This window comes from Amblyraja radiata, chromosome 18 (genome assembly GCF_010909765.2).
Source record: "Amblyraja radiata isolate CabotCenter1 chromosome 18, sAmbRad1.1.pri, whole genome shotgun sequence".
In the NCBI taxonomy this organism is placed as follows: domain Eukaryota; kingdom Metazoa; phylum Chordata; class Chondrichthyes; order Rajiformes; family Rajidae; genus Amblyraja; species Amblyraja radiata.
Genome location: NC_045973.1, coordinates 23,172,100 through 23,196,527, shown reverse-complemented (window position 1 = coordinate 23,196,527; position 24,428 = coordinate 23,172,100). Strand labels below are relative to the sequence as shown.

General features: G+C 40.9%; 1 protein-coding gene across 5 annotated transcripts in view; it reads left to right on the top strand.

Annotated features, from left to right (window-relative positions):
• dock3 (dedicator of cytokinesis 3) overlaps positions 1 to 24,428 on the top strand; it is a 366,678-nt gene that overhangs the window by 182,711 nt on the left and 159,539 nt on the right. For all 5 annotated transcript variants that reach the window (XR_004414644.1, XM_033036842.1, XM_033036845.1 and 2 more), the window contains exon 15: positions 19,300 to 19,424. Coding sequence is in view for 4 of the 5 variants with exons in the window: in XM_033036842.1 (XP_032892733.1) it covers positions 19,300 to 19,424 (125 nt within the window). In the remaining variant the exon portion in view is untranslated. The remainder of the gene's footprint in view (positions 1 to 19,299; positions 19,425 to 24,428) is intronic.

Below are 24,428 nucleotides of genomic sequence, written 5' to 3'. Positions count from 1 at the left end.
CTCCTACATCGACAAAAACCTGGACCCACTGCAGTTCGCGTACCGCCACAACAGATCAACGGTGGATGCGATCTCGCTGGCCCTCCACTCCGCACTGGACCACTTGGACAACAAAAACTCATATGTCAGGCTGTTATTCATTGATTACAGCTCGGCATTTAACACAATCATCCCCTCCAAACTGGTTACCAAACTCGCAGAACTGGGTCTCTGCGCATCCCTCTGCAACTGGATCCTTGACTTCCTCGTCCACAGACCACAGTCTGTTCGTATTGGTGGAAATGTGTCAGCCTCAATAACAATCAGCACGGGAGCACCTCAAGGCTGCGTGCTCAGCCCCCTGCTGTACTCACTCTATACCCATGACTGCGTAGCGAACCACAGTGCGAACTCCATCATCAAGTTCGCTGACGACACCACTATTGTGGGGCGTATCACTGATGGGGATGAGTCAGAGTACAGAAGAGAGATCGAGCAACTGTCCATATGGTGCCAGCGCAATAACCTGGCCCTCAACACCAGCAAAACCAAGGAACTGATTGTGGACTTTGGAAGGAGTAGGAGGGGGACCCACAGCCCCATTTATATCAACGGGTCGATGGTTGAAAGGGTCAAGAGCTTCAAATTCCTGGGCGTGCACATCTCTGAAGATCTTTCCTGGTCCGAGAACACTAATGCAATCATCAAAAAAGCACATCAGCGCCTCTACTTCCTGAGAAGATTACGGAGAGTCGGATTGTCAAGGAAGACTCTCTCTAACTTCTACAGGTGCACAGTCGAGAGCATGCTGACCGGTTGCATCGTGGCTTGGTTCGGCAATTTGAGCGCCCTGGAAAGGAAAAGACTACAAAAAGTAGTAAACACTGCCCAGTCCATCATCGGCTCTGACCTTCCTTCCATCGAGGGGATTTATCGCAGTCGCTGCCTCAAAAAGGCTGGCAGTATCATCAAAGACCCACACCATCCTGGCCACACACTCATCTCCCTGCTACCTTCAGGTAGAAGGTACAGGAGCCTGAAGACTGCAACAACCAGGTTCAGGAATAGTTACTTCCCCTCAGCCATCAGGCTATTAAACCTGGCTCGGACAAAACTCTGATTATTACCAACCACTTTCTGTTATTTGCACTATCAGTTTATTTATTCATGTGTGTATATATTTATATCATGGTATATGGACACATTTTATCTGTTTTGTAGTGAATGCCTACTATTTTCTGTGTGCTTAAGCAAAGCAAGAATTTCATTGTCCTATACAGGGACACATGACAATAAACTCACTTGAACTTGAACTTCCCAGCTGAGTTTCTCCAGCACTTTTGTCTACATTTGATCCTCCAGAATCTCCAGTTCCTTCTTAACACTTCCCTGTGAATTTATTCTTTAATTCGATTATATCCGAAGAGGCTCTCTCCACCTGAATATTCAATTCTCCAAATATGTTCTCTTCCCCAATCTACTTTATGTTCTCACCTTTCATCCCTCATTGTGAGTTCACTCAAACCCCCTTTTGTAAGTCATAATTCAATTTTTAATCTACCTTCATTTTCCTCAAACAGCCCATGCTTCAAAATCTTTTTGTTTGCTTGAAAACAGTAATCTTGCTTCATCTGCATTTTAAAAGACAACCTCTGTTATCATATCAAAACAATCTTACCCAAAAGAACTCACTCAGAATCAGTAATCAATAATACATTTTCTTTTTCTCTGTAATTTTGACATTTCCAATCTCATTTAACACTTTAATCGGGATGAGTCTTTTTTTTAAACTTGGTCCAAAAGATTTATAATCAACCAACACATTTTATCATTTGAGTATAGCTCCGCCCCCCATTCATGCCTGTTTCTTAACGGAGCACACCATAAACTGTCCATTTGCATTTTAAAGGACAAACTTCTTAAAGCGACACACAACTTTGCTCATTGCTTCGAATTTCACACATTCCACATACAAAAAACATTGCTTTACAATCAGTACATATACAAAAACATTGTTTTACCAGCAGTATATAATATTTCATCTTCAAAGACGTCTCTTTGTAATTTACTTTCCCTTTTTCTGACAAGACTTCTGTTTACCAAAATCCTGGTTACCTAACCCTAATTGGACATTGATTCAGATCATGATTAGTCAGACTCCCCTTGACTTCTCAGTCTCCCTAGCTCTTTCCTCATTTCTCCATCAAATTTCCCTTCATCCCCAATTTTTTATAACATAGTTGCCTGTCAGAAAAAGGATTTACCTCCGGGGTAATTTTATTTTGCAATCCCCATTGACTCTTTCCACCATCCCAGATGCCTGTGGGTGGTGTACACAGTGAAATTGCTGTTGAATATTACAATGTGCACATATTTCCTTATTAATAGTGGTTAAAATGAGGACCATTGTCTGAGCTTATGACAGTAGGTAGGCCAAACCTGGGAATAACTTCTCTTAACAACAATGTCACCATAGTTTCAGCAGTATTATTAGTGGTTGGTAGAGCTTCACTCCACCTGCTAAATAAATCTAAAATCACTAAGCAATATTTATAACACTGGGCCCTTGGCATTTCAATAAAATCAATCTTGTATGCATTCAAACGATCGTGATGGCATTGGCGTCACCGCTGAGGGTATTTTAGTTGCTTTGCCTGGATTACTTTGTTGGCAAATTTTACATTCAGAGGCCTGCCACCACATTTCCTTTGTTATCCTATCATTCCCTCCTTACCAGCATGGGTAAGACGGGTAAAAATGTATTGTATACACCAACTTGTCCAAGCGGGGTGTGCTGAATCAATGGCACAGCCCTCTTGTTTCCATAGTTATTATTATATATGAGAGGCGTCCCTCTGTAATGTACATACCTCCTTCATGTTTGGCAGGACCGTTCTATTTGCTAGCATCTGTGTATGTACTGTCACTACGCATTTGGATGTACAGGCTGCATTGTTTGGATACACTATCAGCAACCTATTGCCTTTTGCTATAGGGTCCCCAGCACCAGTGTGTGCAGTACATTTAACAATGACCAGCTGTTCTGGTAGCATCAATGCGTTAAACAAATTACGCACAGAAAGGCATTCCCGTGCTCCCAATCCTGGGGAGCTTTGTAAGGTCAGAACTTCAAGGTATAGGGATGTTACTGACGGAACTGTCACAGGTAAATATGCCATTGCTGCTGGTAAGACATAGGGAGGTGGACATCTCCCAAGATTATCTAACTCCTCATCTTCATTACCAAATAGGGTCGTCGTGCCAGACATGAAGTCTCCTCCAGAGGATTTACCAGTACTGGGTTTATTTTTTACTAACCATCACCTGTTTCTCACCTCCTGTCTGTCTTTTAATTATTTCCTCTTGTTCCTCTGCCCACTGGCATTCTAGTTGCAATACGTTCCATCCTTTCCTAGTGCTTTCCTTGTTTCTTAACTCTATACCCTTCTTACATACAGTATCCATCTAACTTCGAACTCTACTTTCCTCGTGCTTCTCCTCTGTTCCTGCTTTCCATGTTTTAATTCCTTTCTTCCATTTCTTTCCTGTCTTCCTTTCCCATAGTACAAGATAACATTGGCCATTTGGTTTATGACATTTTATCTTCACAGAGATCACCCTAGCTCTTTCGCTGCTTCCTCTCTGTCATTTGGTCCTTCATAAACATAGGCCATTTGGTTTATGGCATCTTACTTCAAAGATGTGACTAGCTGTTTCTTTCTCTGTCACTTCCTCACTTGGGAGACAATGTTATAGGATTTATTATCCCACACACCCGCAACCTGAGGCAAGCCTAATTTGAGACTAAATATAAGCTGTAAGCTAGCCCAGAAGCCAATTTAATATCTTCTTATATTTTAACTAAAATTCAGCTTCATCACTGGTGCTGCATGCTACCGAGGGTAGAAATAGGAAGATAGGACAGATGATGAGTGGCTGAGGACTTGGTGCATTGATTCATATTTTTAAACCTTTGGGATTTTTTGTGGCAAAGGTGACCTGTATAAGAATGATGGGTTACACTTGAACTGGAGTGAGTCGAATATCCTTGCAGGTATGTTCACTAGTGCTACTCAGGAGGATTTAAACTAGACTGGTCGGAGGTAGGAACCAGAGCGGAAGGTCAACGTGGAAAGACTGATGGGAAGATAGAGGTTATGACCAGTAAGCCTCAAAGGAGGGCAGTCAGGGGAGATATTGAAACTGGTGCGCTGAAGAGTGTTTATTTCAATTCAAGGAGTATTATGGATAAAGCAAATGAATGAAGAACCTGTAGCAGTACCTTTCCACAATTATTCAAGCCAGTTGGTCCCTGCAGGTTTTGAGAATGTGATCAGGTACACTATCAGATCCAGATGCTTCCAAAAACATCAATCACATCACAGTTAAAACACCAGAACTTTGCAATCTAATTTCTAGATAATTATTCAGACCAAATATTTCTGCGAAGTGCCAACCAATCCTGCTACGCTGATAAATCATCCATACATGATTACAATCAAACCATATGTGAGAACAACAGGTAGTTCAACGGAGAAAGGTAGAGTGCAGAATATAGTGTTACAACCACAAAAAAAGTCTAGGTATGAAACAGTACAAAGGCTGCAAAGAGGTAATAATAATAATAATAAAATTTATTACGGACTCAAGGTCCAGACAAGGGGCAACATTACATTAAAAATGCATTGCATATCAAATATCATAAATATATATAAAATCATGGTATATTACATAAAAACATCATAATTTATATTTAACAAAAACCCACAATACTTAAGTTAAAAATCCAGATTAAATGATGATCAATGTCCTACAATGAGACAACGATACCAGTGTCTCCACAACTGGGATTCGTAGCGTGTAGTGCTAACCCTTATGTTTGTCAAGGCCACAATAAGCACATTTTTAGAGTCATTTATCCTGCAAATGAATTTATACATGTGTGGTCTTAGGATAGCTTCTAAAGTACTGACTCCTGCAGCCACAAACATATTACTGGCACTACACCATCTAGGTTGCCTTAGCAGTGTTCTCATGGCATCGTTATATGCCACCTTTAGTCTCTGCATACTTGTCTTTAAATAGTTCGACCACAGGTGCGCAGTGTAGAGGGGTGTGCAGTATGCTCTAAATAGCGACATCTTCACCACATTTGCACACGCACCAAATTTACGCAAGAGGATATTTGCCTGTACATACATCACGCGTCGTTGCTTATAAATATCCTCATCATCTGTCATTTGTTCTGTAATAATATGCCCTAGATATTTTATCTTATTACAGACACTAAGATTGTTGTCAGATAATTTAAAAACAGGATATTTTAGGCATTTATCCTCTTTGGTTCTACAGACCATAACAGCACTCTTACTAGCATTATATTTAATGTCATGTTCCACACCATACACGGAACATATAGTAAGGGGCTGCTGGAGACCAGCGCTAGATGGACTAAAGACCACAAGATCATCTGCATACATAATATGGTTCACTAAAATATTACCAATCACGCACCCAGTGTTACAGGCTTTCAATTGTTTAGACAGATCATCAATATATAGATTAAAAAGGACTGGGGACAAAATTCCCCCTTGTCTAACACCATTGCTAACCCCAAATGGGGCTGAGACCCTATTGCCCCATTTTATTTGCATAGTCTGGTGGGCATACCAGTAGGCCAGAATTCTAACAATGTATTCAGGCACCCCTCTTTGACTCATTTTACCAAACAGCTTTCTGTGATTAACACGGTCAAAGGCTTTGGAAGCATCAATAAAGCACATAAGGATTGAAGAGTTTTTGCCTCTATATTTGTTTACAATCTCCTTTAGGGCATATATGCATAAGTCAGTGCCATGTTTAGCTCTAAAGCCAAACTGGTTATCTGTGGAGTTAACAAACTCATTTATTCTATCCAGCAGAACTCTTTCTAAGACTTTTGACAATATGCTGGCTAAAGCTATGGGCCTGTAATTATTTAGGCTGCCTACTTTACCAGCTTTGTCCTTAATGACCGGCACTAACAGGACAGACAACATTGAGTCTGGTAACAAGCCATGAATCATAAAGCCAGTAAAACAAATAGCTAGGAGAGGAGCTATCCTCATACTCGCATACTTAAGATGTTCAGCAGAGATATGATCCAAGCCACTTGCTTTGTTGTTGGACAGCTTGTTCATGGCATGATACACCTCATGTGACATAATCACCATCGAGTCATTACTCTCAATATTTTCCACCCTATACAAGTCACCTTGGACACAGTTGTATAAAGTGCTATAATGTTGTCGCCATAACTCCGCGATATTAGCTGTTCCGGAGATTCCAACTACAGTACATGGTAGAGATGTTTTGCAACTGCTAAGAGCTCTCACTTCCTTCCAAAAATCTGTAGCATTGTTACTTAGCAGCTTCTTAGCCATGGAATCAGCCCTCATAGCTTGCTCATTTTTACAGATGAAGCGAACAGCATACTTATACCTAGCATTAGTGAGCTTCGTGACATTAGTGAGGTAGTTTAGGAGTTCAGGAATTAGGCTAATAATATTCCTGAACATTCCCCTATTAATTTATGAGTAGCTGTAGCTGCTCTATATCCCATTGTATACTTTGACAACCTTCTTCACAGTCCGTGACCCCAGCAATCTTGGTGTCATCTGCAAACTTACTAAGCAATCCACCTATGTTTACGTCCAAGTCATTTATATATACAGGTGCACAACCTTTTATCCGAAATTCCAAATAACGAAAAGCTCCGAATAGCGGACATTTTTTCGGTCCTTGAAGAAAGGTCCTTGAAGACGTTCACCGAGGGCGGCCCGCAGAGGTGACAGCGGAACCTCCGGTCAGTCCTCGAAGAAAGGGGAACTAAATCCCCATTCATAAAAGAGAAGGTGAGGGTATATTGCGCGGGAGGGTTAATAATTGACAATCTGCTGCTGCCTGCCCGCTGAGTTAAAAAGTTCCCACGTCAGGACCAATGGGACACCGACTGCAAGCATGGAGATCCCAGAGACTCACAGCCAGCAGCAACTCTAGCCCAGCCCCGTTCCAACTCCAGAGGAACCCGGGTTGCGGATGAGGGGGCGCAGCTCGGGCTGTGGGCGAACTGCCACTTGTCGCTGTAGCGGCCCATCGGGGAGCGGGTTCCTGTTGGTCCTGACGTCTCCGGCCACCCCCCTGGACAGGAGCTGAGACTGGGAACTGTACCGCCCTTGCCCCCTCCCTCTGCAACTGCAAACAACCCCACTCTCCTGCTCACCTGCAAGGGCGGTACAGTTCCCAGTCTCAGTTCCTGTACAGGGGGGTGGCCGGAGACGTCAGGACCACCAGAAGCCGCTCCCCGATGGGCCGCTACGGCGACAAGTGGCAGTTCGCCCACAGCCCGAGCTGCGCCCCCTCATCGGGACACCGACCCCCAGGCCCACTGCAAGCACGGAGATCCCAGATCAGCAACTCCAGCCCAGCCCCGCTCCAACTCCAGAGGAACACGCTCCCCGTAGGGGCAGAAGCTGATGGTGTGCAAGGTACGTCTCGTTCTTGGGGTGGCGCAGCTCAGGCTGTGGGCGAACTGCCACTTGTCGCCGTAGCGGCCCATCGGGGAGCGGATTCCTCTGGAGTTGGAGGGGGAGGGGGGTATTGTGCTGTTTGATCGCCCCCTGCTATCCCAGGGACAGGGAGACACAGCGGCTTTTGAGAATGGTGGGCAATCACTTCCAAATTTCTGCCCACACAGTCAGTACACCTCTCCTACACTTGTCTCCCGCACTAAGATCATCTCGCAGAGAATTATCCCAGCCTAACCCTCCCTATTCTCTCCTATTCTGCAAGAAAAAACTACATTGAAGACTCAAACTCGCGATCGAGTAACTGCCGGGATCGAGGCGCAAACTCGCGACCTTGCGGATATGAGCCGAGCACTCTACCACTGAGCCAGCCGTTAAAATCTATGCTAAAAATCTTCCATTCCGAAAGCCGAAAAATTCCGAATTACGAAAAGTGTCTGGTCCCAAGGCTTTCGGATAAAAGGTTGTGCACCTGTATCACAAACAGCAGTAGTTCAAGCACAGTAATAAAATTTATTTTATTTTCGTAACTTTACTTCTAAATATTTTTTAACGTGTTCTTCAAGTTCTTTCAGACTCTTATTATCCAATATATGGCCTCTTTATGCTTTGTAGCATAATGTAACATAAATATTTGAAGTTGGTTGTTGCACATGCATTTTGAAAAACGTTTTTTTATTTTGATGCATTTTTCCATTTCTTATTTGCTTATTTGTTGGTATTTTGTACATATGGAAATTATATTTCTAAATTCATAAACTATAGATGCCATGTAAATTATGAACATTGATCACAGCACTGATCCTTAAACGCTCCTCTTTTTATTCTGTAGTTATCTTCCAATCTTTCTACTTGTAACCTGAATCCACACACTCTAGTCATGCAGTATTTATATATCTTTTGAAAATCTTATGTCACATCTACTCCTACTTCTGTTGCTGTGTCAAAAAAATTAATAAGGCTGTTGTAGTTTGACCTTCCCTTTTGAAATCTATGCTCAATATCCTTTATAATATGTTTTGGTCTATTGTTAACTGAAAAGAATAGTTGATTATCAGAGATCTAATCACTTGTACCATGTATTCGAGAATATTTCATGCTTTGCCTTGAATTATTACATAAGTAGAAATGTGCTATGTAAAGTGTACAGTGCAGCAGAAGGACCCTTGTCTTCTCCAGGCTTGAATACAACTGTAAAATTGTTAAATGATAAGTGGATAGCGCAGAAATAGTTCAAGACCTAGTTATTTCTAAAATGCCATGATATTTGCAGTAGCAATCACTATATATTGGTACATTTATTTGAATCGGTAATCACAGATGTGAATGACAATTACTGATAAATACTTGTCTCTGATAAAATAAATAGGACCCTTGAACTTTATAAAACTTGATAACAATGCAAATAGCTTGTTGTTCCCATGATAACCACATATTAAATGTATTGGTTTTTTCAATGTCACTATACATTTTGTACCTTACTAATGATGAATTTAGAATAGGTATTTTTAAGATACAATTGTTGCTCTATTTGTCCTTTTCTCGTTCCTCAAGCCTTTTTTGTTTCTTGCTATTTGTTGTGAACTTGCCGCAACATACCAGTGATCCTGTCGGTATGAACAGTTTTCCCATTATCGTACCTCCTGATGATCCATGACATTTATTATTCAACTGTGTTCAAGTTTAAGATCAAGACTTTACATATCATAATTATCTTCTGGAGTTGTTGCAGTTCCCTTATTAACACACAAAACTCTTCCTCGGCTCTGAATTAAGAATTTTAAATTTATATTTTAATCTTTATCATTAAAGAAGAGATACTTCCTGCTACTCATTCCTCACATTTCATTGTATTTTTTTATTTATAAGAATATAATAAACTCTTTGCATTGTTTTACACATGTAGAATATGCATCCCTGTTATGCATCTTTCTCTTATATGCAAAATTGTTGTACAAAGTAGGTTTCCTGTAATATGGAATATTACAGCAAAAATAAAGTAACTTTGATGATGGTCTTTTTGCTTCCCCTCTCTTTTAATTATATTCACGTGCATGCATATTTAAAAGATTACTACTGAAGCCAAAACGATGTGACCAGGAACAGATGAACTTGTAAATGCTAGATCTACTTGCATGAAACTTGGAGCTAATTCTAATATTTAACTAACTTTATGAATATATTTAATGATTGCTTTTGAAATTTTTGGTGGCCTTGTCCTAAATTAAGGATTAAGTAATAGATGGAAGGTATGTGGAAAATCGATTTGAGCAATCTGTTTTGTGATGCTCACTGATAATTGCATAATAAGGTTGAATTCAAAACATTTATTGATGTAAATAGAGCATATGTTTTGAAAGGCAACAAACAAACAGTGGCATTGAATCTCCTGATTAATTTCTCCATTTGATAATAATCCTTTTGTATTGTTCTGCTTTAACTTTCAAAACTGTGTCCCTGTTAATTGCAGCAATGTTTTAATTATAATATAGTCTGTTATTTACTGAAAATGTAAATCCCAGTGTTTGGTTATATATTGTTCTGTTGACTAATGTCACAATCTTTGTGTTATCCCTCTTCCCCTCTTTCTCTGCTGCAGAGATGAAGATAGTAGGGTGTAAGTCCGCAATGCCTGTTTGTTTGCAGTGTTCACACTGCTTGCTTCCTTCATAACTATACATTGCACTTAACAGGCATGTATGCAAAAATACTCATGTCAAGGCTACTCCATTTGCCTCAGTAAACAAACCATTTTATTATCCTGTGGCTGGACTGCATTGGCTGCATTGCATATTTTCCAAAAATGAGTGTCACCCTACATGCTCTAAAACCACAGCTTCATTACACCGTTGTAAACTAAATGTGTTCCTAAAAAAATGTATTCTATATATAGCTTTTATTCTATATATATAGCTTTTATAAAGCTTTTAAATTAACATAAAATGATTAAAACATAATTCAGATCAAACACAAAAATAAACATGCTACAGGAGAAATTAACCCAATTTAGTATCTTGTACAGGTACCTGTCTTTAAAGTCATAGCCATTGCATTGAATTCTAGTTCTCAGTATAGAAAAGTTTCCAGACTTCACACAATGTAGCTGTAGGATGCTGGGATGTCTTTATCTTGTGAAGTGCATTCCAAAGGTCACAAGCAAAGAAATCCAGTGAGGAGATTAAATATTCTAGTTGTCAATCTCGTCCAAAATGTTGTTTTATAGAACAAAAAGGTGGACAATTTGTGTCTAGAGACCTAATATACATAATATATTCGTAACACTGATGGATCAAGAAGCAAGCATGGAATCTACATCTTAAGATGGCACTTGTCACTTATGAAATTGTTGGTGTTCACAACAAAAAGTTTAATTGAAAGTCAGTTTAAGTTTTAAAGATACAGCATGGAAATAGGACCTTTGGCCCACCGGATCCACGCCCACCATCAATCACCCGTTCACACTAGTTCTATGCACTCTCCGCACTCTAGGGACAATTTATAGAGGTCAATTAACTTACAAATCTGCATGTCTTTGGGATGTGGTAGGAAACCAGAACACCCAGGGGGATACCAATATGGTCACAGGGAGAACGTGCAAACCACACAGACAGCACCCAAGCATCAAACCAAGGTATCTGGTTTTGTGAGGCAGCAGCTCACCAGATACTCCACTTGCTGCCCTAAGTTAAATACTGTTCTTGGAATTGTGCAAAGAAGCTAATAAGTGTTAGGGTTGCAGTGACTGACTCTTTGTGTCTAACAATCAGGGTTCAGTGTTTCAAAGATATCTCTCAATCATTGCTCCTGTTTAGAATTACACTGCTCAAAAATTACAGTGTCAACATTTCCTGCACAATATTATCATCACCCAACATAAGCATATCTAAGTTATAGCTGCTCCTTAATACATTGTAGATCAATGATCTCATGCAGTGTCACTGCTCAATTCTTCACCCCAAACAATAGTCTTCACTGCAAAATGCATGGGTAAATCGGAGGTGTCAGTATTACAGTTGAACAAAGCGGTATGGAGCCATGAGGGAGGAGCTGGCCAAAGTTGACTGGAAAGATACCCTAGCATGGGATGACAGTGGCAGGTATTTCTGGGAATAATACAAAAGGTGCAGGATCAGTTCATTCCAAAGAGGAAGAAAGATTACAAGGGGAGTAAGGGGTGACCGTGGCTGACAAGGGATGTCAGAGACAGTATAAAAATAAAAGAGAACAAGTATAACGTAGCAAAGATGTGCGGGAAGCCAGAGGATTGGGTAACTTTTAAAGAGCAACAGAAGATAACTAAAAAGGCAATACGGGGAAAAAACTGAGATACGAAAGTAAGCTAGCCAAGAATATAAAGGAGGATTGTAAAAGCTTCATTAGGTATGTGAAGAGGAAAAAATTAGTGAAGACCAAAATTGGACCCTTGAAGACTAAAAAGGGCAAATTTATTATGGGGAACAAGGGAATGGCAGACGAGTTGAACAGGTACTTTGGATCCGTCTTCACTAAGGAGGACACAAACAATCTCCCTGATGTACTAGTGGCCAGAGGATCTAGGGTGACGCAGGAACAGAAGGAAATTCACATTGGGCAGGAACTGGTGCTGGGTAGACTGATTGGACTGAAGGCTGATAAGCCCCCAGGGCCTGATGGTCTACATCCCAGGATACTTAAGGAAGTGGCTCTAGAAACCATGGATGCATTGGTGATCATTTCCTAATGTTCTATAGATTCAGGATCAGTTCCTGTGGATGGGAGGGTAGCTAATGCTATCCCACTTTTTAAGAAAGGCAAGAGAGAGAAAACAAGGTATTATAGACCAGTTAGCCTGACATCGGTAGTGGGGAAGATGCTGGAGTCAATTATAAAAGATGAGATAGCCGCACATTTGGATAGCAGTGGCAGGATCGGTCCGAGTCAGCATGGATTTATGAAGGGGAAATCATGCTTTACTAATCTTCTGGAATTTTTTGAGGATGTAACTAGGAAAATGGACTAGGGAGAGCCAGTGGATGTAGTGTACCTGGACTTTCAGAAAGCATTTGATAAGGCCCCACATAGGAGATTAGTGGGCAAAATTAGAGCACATGGTATTGGGGGTAGGGTGCTGACATGGATAGAAAATTGGTTGGCAGACAGGAAACAAAGAGTAGGGATTAACGGGTCCCTTTCAGAATTGCAGGCAGTGACTTGTGGGGTACCGCAGGGCTCGGTGCTGGGACCATAGCTATTTACAATATATATTAATGATTTAGATGAGGGGATTAAAAGTAACATTAACAAATTTGCAGATGACACAAAAGCTGGGTGGCAGTGTGAACTGTGAGGAGGATGCTATGAGGATGTAGGGTGACTTGGACAGGTTGGGTGAGTGGGCAGATGAATGGCAGATGCAGTTTAATGTGGATAAATGTGAGGTTATCCACTTTGGTGGCAAAAACAGGAAGGCAGATTATTATCTAAAAGGTGTCAAGTTGGGAAAAGAGGAAGTACAACGGAATCTGGGGGTACTTGTTCATCAGTCACTGAAAGTAAGCAAGAAAGCGAATGGCATGTTGGCCTTCATAACAAGAGGAGTTGAGTATAGGAGCAAAGAGGTCCTTCTGCAGTTGTACAGGGTCCTAGTGAGACCACACCTGAAATATTGTGTGCAGTTTTGGTCCCCTAATTTGAGGAAGGACATTCTTGCTATTGAGAGACTGCAGCGTAGGTTTACCCCAAGGTTAATTCCCGGGATGGCGGGACTTTCATATACTGAGAGAATGGAGCGGCTGGGCTTGTATACTCCGGAATTTAGAAGGATGAGAGGATATCTTATTGAAACATATAAGATTATTAAGGGCTTGATCACAGAGGCAGGAAACGTTCCCGATGTTGGGGGAGTCCAGAACCAGGGGCCACAGTTTAAGAATAAGGGGTAGGCCATTTAGAACGGAGATGAGGAAATACTTTTTCACACAGAGAGTTGTGAGTCTGGAATTCTCTGCCTCAGAGGGCGGTGGAGGCCGGTTCTCTGGATGCTTTCAAGAGAGAGTTAGATGGAGCTCTTAAAGATAGCGGAGCCAAGGGATATGGGGAGAAGGCAGGAACGGGGTGCTGATTGTGGATGATCAGCCATGATCACATTGAATGGCGGTGCTGGCTCGAAGTGCCAAATGGCCTACACCTGCACCTATTATCTATTGTCTATTGACTTTGATTTTGTTTGATTCTGGTTGCCTATGTGAATCTCTCTGCAATTCCCTATGTAAGCATCACTACTGAACACTTTCTTACACAGGGTTCATTGATTGCAAAGGAAATTATGGTATATAGGATTTGAGAGGCCAAGAAAGGGTGAGCAGTGGAGCCAATTAGATCTGGGTGGGGGATGCAGGAAGCTGCCAAAAAGATTTGAGCCAGGTGATCAGAAAACATAAGGTCAAGATTTGGTCTGATCATGGGACCGTGGAGCAGGGCCTGGGCCATTGGGAGAATATTGCAATGGTACTGAGCCAATCAGGGTATCAGAATAAGATTGGTAGGTGGGTGCGGAGGCACTGCAGAGGGAGAGCCCCAAGGTAGAGGGCTTAAATTATTGATTGACTTGAGTGTGACCCTAGCTCGCAGCTCTGTTAAAACATGGTTCACCAGGGTGTGCCCAAAGAGTGGAACTCTGGACCAACATGGGCCTTGTTTCCCATGTAATAATCCAAAATGAACATTGGATAGAAGTGTGACATAATTGGATGTGTTTCAGAGTCCTGAAAACAATCAATTTCTAGATAATTGGCAATGCAATTAAAAAAAACACTGCATATCAAAGTTTCTAAGCCAAAACTCTTTAATTGCTTTAGCAGCCAGTTAACGAGGGGCGTGACTTAATTAGCAGTGAATTCTGAGCCAGTTACTTGAAAAAGGATGTTGTTATTCATGCTCACTGCTTACAGAGACAGTGTTTTACCATGTCACTGTGATAATCATCACTTGGAGATTAGAACAATGGCTATGTTCAGATATTGGGATATGTGCTACTGACATTAACAGCTTCACATAATGTATTTACATTATTAGGCGTTATTTAAATGAATAGTTTAATATATGCTGATGAAATTCTAAATCTCTTATTTTATGCCCAAAGTATTATATTTCCTGTGTTATGAAATCTTGGCATCCTTTAAGCGGCCTCATTTTAATTTGTGGGAACATTGCCTCATTTCCTGCATCTCCATTCCTCTGGCCAAGAAAGATAAATATGAATTGGGCATAATTGAAACATTTGAGCTATTTTATACTGTCAAGTTTTTTTTCTTACTTTGTACTTGATGAGTAAATGTTAATATTTGGCTTATTGTGCCTCTGAGATAATTTTCTTTGTAATTTACCTGGAAGCCCATAAAAAGGACTCAAATACTACAGATTGCTATCATATATAAAGATAATTAACTTACTTTATATTTAAAAATACAATTTTAATGCAGACTTGACCATGTCTGCAACCTTATTTTCAGCAGCAATACTTGAATTACAATTTACCATCAGTAACAATCCATATGATCAGTAGGATGGCACAGAGGTGCAGCTAGTGGAGCTGCTGCCTCACATTGTCAGAAGTCCAGGTTCAATCCTAACCTTGGTTATTGTCTGTGTGGTTTGCACATTCTTCCTGTGATCATGTGGGTTTCCTGTGGGTTCTCTGTATTCCTCCCATATTCATAAGATGTGCATGCTGGTGTGTTAATTGGCTACTGTAATTTGCCCCTATATGTGGACGAGTAGTAGAATCAGTGGGAAGTTGTTGAAAAAGTGTGGGGGAAAGGGCATTAATGTAGGATTAGCATTAATGGGTCACAGTCATATCGTCTTACAGCATGGGGACAGGCCCTTTGGTCCAACATGCCCACTCCGGCCAACGTGTCCCATCTACACTAGGCTCACCAGTCTGCATTTGGCCTATACCCCTCTAAACCTGTCCTATCCATGTGATAGTACCTGCCTCAACTACTTCCTCCGGCAGCTCGTTCCAAACACCCACTATCCTTTGATTGAAAAAGTTACCCCTCAGGTTCCAAATAAATCTTCCCCCCCCCCTACCTTAAACCTATGTCCTCTAGTTCTTGATTACCCTCTTCTGGGCAAGAGAATCTGTGCATATACCCGATCTCTCATGATTTTACCTCTCGATTTTGAGTGTTGATACTCGGTACAGATTCAGTGGGTCGTAGGGCCTCATTGCATGCTATGACTCTAAATGAATGAAGGAATCAATGTGATTGTGCATGCTATGTTTGCTCAACAATACTCTGCTGTGAATAAATTCAGCTTTTTAATATTTGAATTTCAAAAAGTTATACTAATAAGCTAATCAGTACAATGATTGTGTTTCGTTGCCGCCTGATTTCAGCACGATAACTTCACAGCCAAACTGGACTGAAAATTGTCATTGCTGAGGCTTTCCTAATTGCTGAGTGTATTTATCAGACTGCAATGCTCTTTGAGTCAGCTGATTGCAGCTGATTTCCAGTGTTCGACAGGAGCAGCCTCTGGGCTAGGATGCAAGAAACTGGCCAACTTCCCACACCATCTTTGACTCTGTCCATAAAACCAATTTCACAGCAGATGCTAACCTGGTTTTGAAGCTATTAAAGGAATTTCATGAGGCATGGCAATACGGGTTTGAGGTTAATCATATGACAGATAATTTACAATACTGACCTGTGACCCAGAGTTCGGGCAAAACCTATGGGGGTGGAGGAAGGAATTGTTGATGTTTTGGGTCAAAATCCTGCTTTACGACTGAGAGTAGAGAGGGATGATAGCTGATATAAAGAGAAGAGGGGAAGGGATGAAAGAGGAGCTGGTAGGTATTAGGTGGAACAAGGAGGGGCTATGTATAATGGGTAGAAAGGGCCAGGTGGAGAAAGGAGAGGGGATGGTTGAGTTGGGAGTCAGAGGCAGGTGAGTGATAGGTAGAAACAGACAAGGGAAAAAAATGCATAAATAGAGCCAGGTGGGAGGAGGAGATGGTAAAGGTGGAGACAGACTGAAGGGTGATAAAGGCTACCAGTTTGAAGAAGGGTCCTGACCTAAAAAGTAATCTTCCATTCCCTCACAGGTGATTCCTGGCATACTGAGTTCCTCCAACCTTTTGATTTTTGCTCAAAGTTCCGGTATCTGCAGTTTCTTGTGTCCCGATTATCATCTTTCTACCCTATCGGATGCCAGCACATAATCTCTGCCTCCCCATTAATTAAACTCCAGCTTCTGTCTCCACCTTTACCCTACCCTTCCTCATCTGCCCATTGCTGCAACAAGCTCCTCTGCCCATCATCCCTCACCCCTCTTTAGTCCACCTATCATTAACTACCACATGACTCATCCCTCCCCAACTCCTCTTTGTACTAGCTCTCCACTCTGAGACCTGATGCAGGATCACAACCCAAAACATTGACAATCCTTTCCCTCCATAGCACTTGCTGAGTTCCTTGAGCAGTTTAGTTTATTTTCTCAGATTCCAGCATCTGGATTCGCTTGTGTCTTCAAGTAATCCCTAACATTGGCAGAATCATGAGGATGATGGGTGGAGGAAATGGGTGTAGTGACTTTAACCATCTCCTCTGGAATCATCTTCTAATTTCTGGCCTGCGACCATTTGTAGCCACAGATATCATCCGGTCATCCATGACAGTACATTAAAGCCCATGCTGGATTGGGAAATTCATAGCCCGAACTTTTGAGAAAAGGCATTTCTGTATTAATAGAGAAGCTTTGACAGGAGAGAATTTAGCTCGAAATACAGAATTTGTTGGCATTTTTATTACATTAATTGTGGCTTCCAGTTTACTGCTTCCTTTCATCCTGAAATGAAAGCAAATTTAAGTAACATTTTGATATTTTCTGTATTTTACAATAGTTTCTATACACCGTTTGTGGACGGTATTGAAAATAAGTCTGCAATCACATAATTTTACCTATCTGGTCTCTGTGCAATGCTAAATTGAAATAAATATATTTTTGTCTTGGTTCCATGGCTACATGGCTGAAGTGGACATGCAACCCTTTTTGATGTTTTTATTAATTCCATCACTCTTTAAAAATAAACTTTGCCAGTGAAAAGTATGGGTAGATAAAAGCCGTCAAAGTAGAACCCCAATCAGACACTTCCCCATTTCCTTTGATGGGGAGGATCTAATGAGAGAAAACTAAAGCTGGAGAACTGCATGCCAGTTGTGCAAAATTAAAATGAACTTTATTCTAGACATGACTGATGACTTTTAAATACAAAATGTTGGAAATACGTGGGTCAGACAGCACCTGTGTAAAAGGAAATCAACCCTGTTTCTCTTTCATCGGGTGAAAACTGACCTGATTTTGTTGTTTTAAATTGTTTCTTTATACTGAATATCATAGTTGTGTACCAAATTGTTAGTCATGTAACATCAAGTATTCGTAGACATTTCTGTCTATAGCTTTGAATGGAAGGTAAAAACTAGCACAGATGAACAAGATCTCTTTCTATGTCATTCGTATACTTATTGTACCTTACTGACATGGTGATTTTTACCCATGGTTTGGGAGCATGGGTGGTGGTTGGAAATTAAATATATACCATAAATAATTTCTATGAATGTTAAGCAAAATATTTAGAACAGCTCCCAGTTTAAGACACAGTGAGAATTTACCACTCACGTTAGGGTTCAAGTTACAAGAGTAAGAAGCGTCAACCGTCTTCCTCTAAGATTCCCAGAAGTAATTACAAATATATGCTCAAGACATTTGAAAATGCGGCACACTCAAATGATTTATTGATGCCAAGGATGAGGTATCAATGAGTTGGATTGGAATTTGTTGAAGAGTGTGCTGCGTCACATTACCTACATCAAATGTACAAATCAGAAATGGCATCAGAATGTTTCTATTTCCAATTCTTTGAAAACAGACTATTCGTGTGAAAAAATACATATTTTTGTTTTTTCCAATGCTTAAATAAGGCTTCCTGATTTAACCACATTTCATCATTCTATGCCATTTTATTTATTAGCATAAACATAAATATTAAACTTAAAATATTAATGGGTGGCATTGTTGTGCCATATGATTTCTTACATGGGCACTTTGACTAACTGCTCTTTTCTTTGACCAGACTTCAAAACCACTGTTTATATCAGAAAGTTCATTTCACTATAATGCAAAGTTTTACTGCAACTCCTTTAACTGAATAAAAGTGTGTTATGAACTAATCTTGTCAACTTTTGCAGTGAAAGTTCAACTGTCTTGATTCTATTTTGAGTAATAACAAAACATATAGGTAATAATAATGTTAGTAATGTAATACCATATTACAACACTATTCATAATATTTCATGTTCCCTTGTGTGCACTCAGGCATCAGACAATATACTCTGCTATAGTGATAAAAGTGGATCAAACTAACAGAAGAATACTGATGATTTTTTAAGTTTAAAACATGAAATGTTGGAGAAACATAGCATTAATATTTTTGATAGGGTAATTCAACAGAACCCTCCATGGGCAATGTTTGTTACAGTCTTGGGAATTATATGGAAATCACAGGGACTTTGTATCTGTGTTCAGCCAGTACTTATCCTTTCCCTTTTTGGAGTAATTCACCACTGCGTGTAAACTTAAGTGTAAACTATCTGCACATATGTCCATCAACACTGAACCTTTGTTGAATGTCAATTTCATTCTTGAGTTATTCCTTTCAATATTATTAATGTAATTTGTTTGGACATGTTATGTGAACATCATACAGGTGACATCAGGAACGATCTGTATCTGACATTGGAACGAGGGGATTTTGAGAGAGGTGGAAAGAGTGTTCAGAAGAACATTGAAGTAACAATGTACGTTCTTTATGCAGATGGAGAAATACTGAAGGTGAGTCATAGTGTCGTAGTCTTGGAGTCATACAGCATGGAACAGGCCATTCGGCCCAGCTTGCCCATGCTGACCAAGGTGCCCCAACTACACCAGTCCCATCTGCCCTTGTTTGGCCCGTATCCCTTTAACCTTTTCCTATCTAAGTACCTGTCCAATTGTCTTTTAAATGGTGTTATAGCTTCTGCATCAATTACCTCCTCCGGCAACTCATCCCATATATCAATCAACCTGTGCGTAAAAAAGTTGCCCCTCAGATTCCTATTAAATCTTTCCCCTTTCAACTTAAACCAATGTCCTCATTCTTGATTTCCCTACTCTGGGTAAAGGATTCTGTACATCTACCCTATTTATTCCTCTTATGTTTTACACGCCTCTATAAGATTACCCCTCATCCTCCTACGGCTCCAAGGCCCTTAAATCCTGGCAAAATCTTTGTAATTCTTCACTGTACTCTTTCCAACTTCACAACATCTTTCCTATAGCATGGTGACCAAAACGGTACACAATACTCCAACTGTGGCCTCGCCAGTGCTTTGTACAGCTGTAACATAACATCCCAACTTCTAGACTTTTAAAAAGAAATGTTAAGACATTTTTCTGATTGCCCGGCGGGAAAAGCAAACATCAAAAGGTCTCCAATTTGATGCTCAAACTGAATTGCATGATTTCACCAGTGTTGACAGATTCCATTAATCTCTCTGGCTCTGAGCGCAGGAAGAAAACAGTGCCCAGAATTCCCAGTTCTGATTACCACCAGTGGTTCCTGTCAGAAAATAAATAAATAAATTCAAGCCACTCCTTAGTCTGGTCAACATTCACTATCTGGGAATAAATGACATGGAACCTTTGCAGGCACACATTCATTGAATTAAAGGAAAGGTTATGCACAAGCAACTGAAGTGAGAGGAATTATATTGCTCATGGAAATTACACAGGGAATGTAAAGCCATAAAATAATTTAAACACAAGAAAAGGAAAAGGAAATCTAAATGAAGGATAATAACATCAGTTGAGTAAGTGGTGCAGGCACCGAGGGTTTGGATAAGCAGAAGTTAACAGAGGATAAGGCAAACCATGAGATGAATTAGTTAAAGGCATGGTTGAGATTTCAACGGCAGTTGAAATGAAATAGGGGGTGGCATGAATGAATGTTGATTAGCAGTAGAAGTCGTAGCTCCTGTGTTGGCTGGAAGCTCCAGTCTGATTTATTTGAAATAAATGTTGCAGTTGATCAGCTACAGGCAGGCGCAGTGTTCATGGCACTGAATGGGGGTTTGTGGCAAACTGTGAAGATTGTTTTTAACTAGAGGAAGTTGCATCCTTTCTAAGATTGGACATTGGACAAGTAGCGTAACAGGATAGGAATTGAAATAATTAGGAGAGATGTAGAGGTGGGAAAAGTGGATAGAACAGTTAAAGGAAGAAATTTAATTCATCCAAAGAGCTTTCCTAACTACAGGAGGTCCAAAAGAGTATAGTCAATAAAGTACTTTTTGTTGCAGCATTGGAAATTGTGACCGCTGTTTTGCAATTGGAACGCTAACACATTAAAGCCCAGTTATAAACATCAGCCTGGTCACTAGAGAACTGAGCTTACAACCTTTGAATTAGATAGTCGGGTCTTTTTACATTCTTCTGAAACATCAAGTTGGGTCCACATTTATTATCTCAGCCATTTGGTAGAATCTCCAGCACTGAAACACTCTCTCTGCCCTGCAATGATTTGATTATATGCCCAAATATATATATGCTGGATTATATGCTGGAACCTGTAAGTCTAACGTGGAGACAAAATTGCTACCACAATACCATTGCTTATACTTGAGAATTAGTAGATTAATAAACTGACATGAGGTCAGGCACCAAGAGACAGCATTAGATAATAAAATGGCAATGTATTTATTTCTGTGGGAATCCTAAAATGGCATTGTTGTGATAGGAAGGTAACTATGGAACCAAATGAGTGACCACCAGGGGCGCCGGGGCGATGGCTGCCCTGCCGGCAGTCTGTTTGTTTTTTCATTCTTATTGTTATTTTTTTAGTGTGTTCAAAGTTTGTTTTAATGTCCTTTGGTTTGTTTTATGTGGGGGGAGGGGGGAGGGGATTAGGGGAAACTTTTCTTCGAGTTCTTACCTTGCTGGAGATGTGATTAATTTTCGGATCACATTCTCCAGACGCTCTGCGGTCTTCCATCGATGGAGCTGGAAGCCTCCTCGGACTGACTTTGAGCTCTATCGCGGGGCGCGGACTTAACATCGGAGCTGACCCCTTGCCTGGGATCGCTCCCACAGCGGCCACCGCGGACATTACCATCAAGTTTGCAGCCGGGAGAGGGTAGTTGGGAAGCTCCAACCTTGTGGAAGGTTCGACCAGCCCCGACGCGAGGTTCGATCGCCCGGTGCGGGGGAGCTGACATCCTCCAGATGCGGGAGCTGATCGCCTCGGAGTGGAGGGCCCGAACGCCGCCGGCTATGGGAGTCAAGAACATCCCGTCAACGAGGTCCACAAGGGCTCGAGGTCCGCGACCGAGGAAGAACTAAGGGAAGGACTTGAACTTTATTTCGCCTTCCATCACAGTGAGGAATGTGTAGGAGTCACTGTGGTGGATGTTCATGTTAAAATGTGTTTTTGAGTGATCTGTTGCTTTTAATTGTATGACTGACCTGCCCAATGGAATTCCTCGTATGTTGCAAAACATACTTGGCGAATAAAGTGTGATTCTGAAATGAGTGTAGTCCCAACAGTTAGAAGGCAAAACTGTTGGAAGGGAAAACTCTGAAACTTTGTCAAATGCTTCAGTGTAGTATAATGCATTATAATTACTGAAAATGTACTTTGTAACTTTGGTTGGGATACATTGGTGTATGTTTTCAGATGGCATTTGCATGCAAGACTATGCACATCACTGCCGTGGTAACAGCATTTACGTAGACTTAAATTTGTTTCTCCCACATTTTTATTTTCTGACCCCAGATTTCCCAATCCTCTTTTGCAGGTTTTCTTTCAAATAGAATTTACACATACTGAATTAGCATAGTCAGAGAGATATATATCATATAGCATGGAAACAGGCCCTTTGCACCATTAAGTCCAGGCCAACCATTCACCATCCATTTACATTAATCCCTTGTTTTATTCTCAAGACATTCTCATCAACATGACCGAGATTCTACTACTCACTTAAACACAAGGAGCAATTTACAGTGTCTAATTAATCTACCAAACTGCATGTTTAGAGAGAGAGAGAAACAGGCCTTTGGCCCACCGAGTTCATAATCACCCAACTGCACAAGTTTTATGCTATACCACTTTTACATCCACTCCCTACACACTAGGAGCAATATACACAGGCCAATCATCTACAAACCTGCACATGTTGGGATATGGGAAGAAACTGAAGTACCCCAAGGAAACTCATGCTGTCATACGGAGAACGTGCAAACTCCAGTTAGACAGCGCCCAAACTCAGGATCGAACCCGAGTCTGTGCCACTGTGAGATAGCAGCTCTACCATCTGCGCCTCTGTGCTGCCCACATCTTTGGGATGTGGAATCTCATGCTGCCATACGGAGAATGTGCAAACTCCAGGCAGACAGTACCCAAACTCAGGATCAAACCCGAGTCTGTGTCTCTGTGAGATAGCAGCTCTACCAGCTGCGCCACTGTGCTGCCCACATCTTTGGGATGTGGAAAGAAATTGGAGCAGTCAAAGGAAATTCATATGGTCACAGGAAGAATGTGCAAACACCACATATATATATCATCAGAATTTTTAACAGCTAAAGTGCTGAATGTCGTTAAAATCTCTAAAATGTTTTAATAATATTATTGAAACTTTGAAACACAACTGATAGAAATGATTCATCCACGTCACCCAGTCGCACTCAAACTTAAAAAGGTAGCAAGCCATTCTTTTTGGACACTGACATAGATAAGTTTAAGAATGCCTGAGGTAAAGAATGCTTTAACACATTGTCCTTTGCATTAGTCCTAGAATCATAGAGTAATACAGCACAGAATCTGTCCCTTTTGCCCAACTTGTTCATGCTGACCAAGATGCCACCTAAGCTAGTCCCATTTGCCTGCATTTGGCCCATATCCCTCTAAACCTTTCCGATCCATGTACCTGCCCATTGTTTTTTAACTGCTGTTTTAGTATCAGCCTCAACTACCCCCCCCGGTAGCTTATTCCATATACCCACTACCCTCTGAATGAAAAAGTTAAGCTTAGGTTCTTATTATATCTTATCCATCTTACCATAAACATATGTCCTCTTGTTTCTGATTCCCCTACCCTGGGTAAAAGATATTTGCATTCACCCTTTCTAATCACCTCATGATTTTATACACGTCTTTGAGTTCACCCCTCAGCCTCCTGAGCTCCAAGGAATAAAATCTAGCCTGCCCAACCTCTCCATATAATTTAGCCGCTCAAGTCCTGGCAACATCCTCGTAAATCTTCTCAGAATGCTTTCCAGCTTAATGATATCCTTCCAATAGCAAGGTGAACAAAACTGAGCATGGTACTCCCAAGTGTGACCTCACCAGTGTTAAGTACATCATAACATCCCAACTTTTATGCTCAATACCCTGGTATGAAGGCCAATGTATCAAAGGCCTTCTTGACCACCCTACCTACCTGTGAGGCCACTTTGAAGGACTACATACCTTTACTCCTAGATCGCACAGCTCTCCAACACTCCCCAGGACCCTAGCATTCACTGTGAAGGTCCTGTCCTAACACTTCGGATCAAATACATCCAGAGTGCTAAGATGAAAGTCTCATCTCTGCTGTACAAGGCCCTGTATTATAAGTTGACGCAGGTTCAGTGCACTTTTTGTTCTACTGCACACAAATTGTTACTGGTGGGTGTTTAGGCTCAGGTTGTGATGATGAATTATTTGGAAACTGCGGTATGAAATGCTCTTCTGGGAGTACGTTTCAAGTAGTTTGAGTGGTTTACAATAGACAAAAAATAATCTCAAATGCAAATAATCTG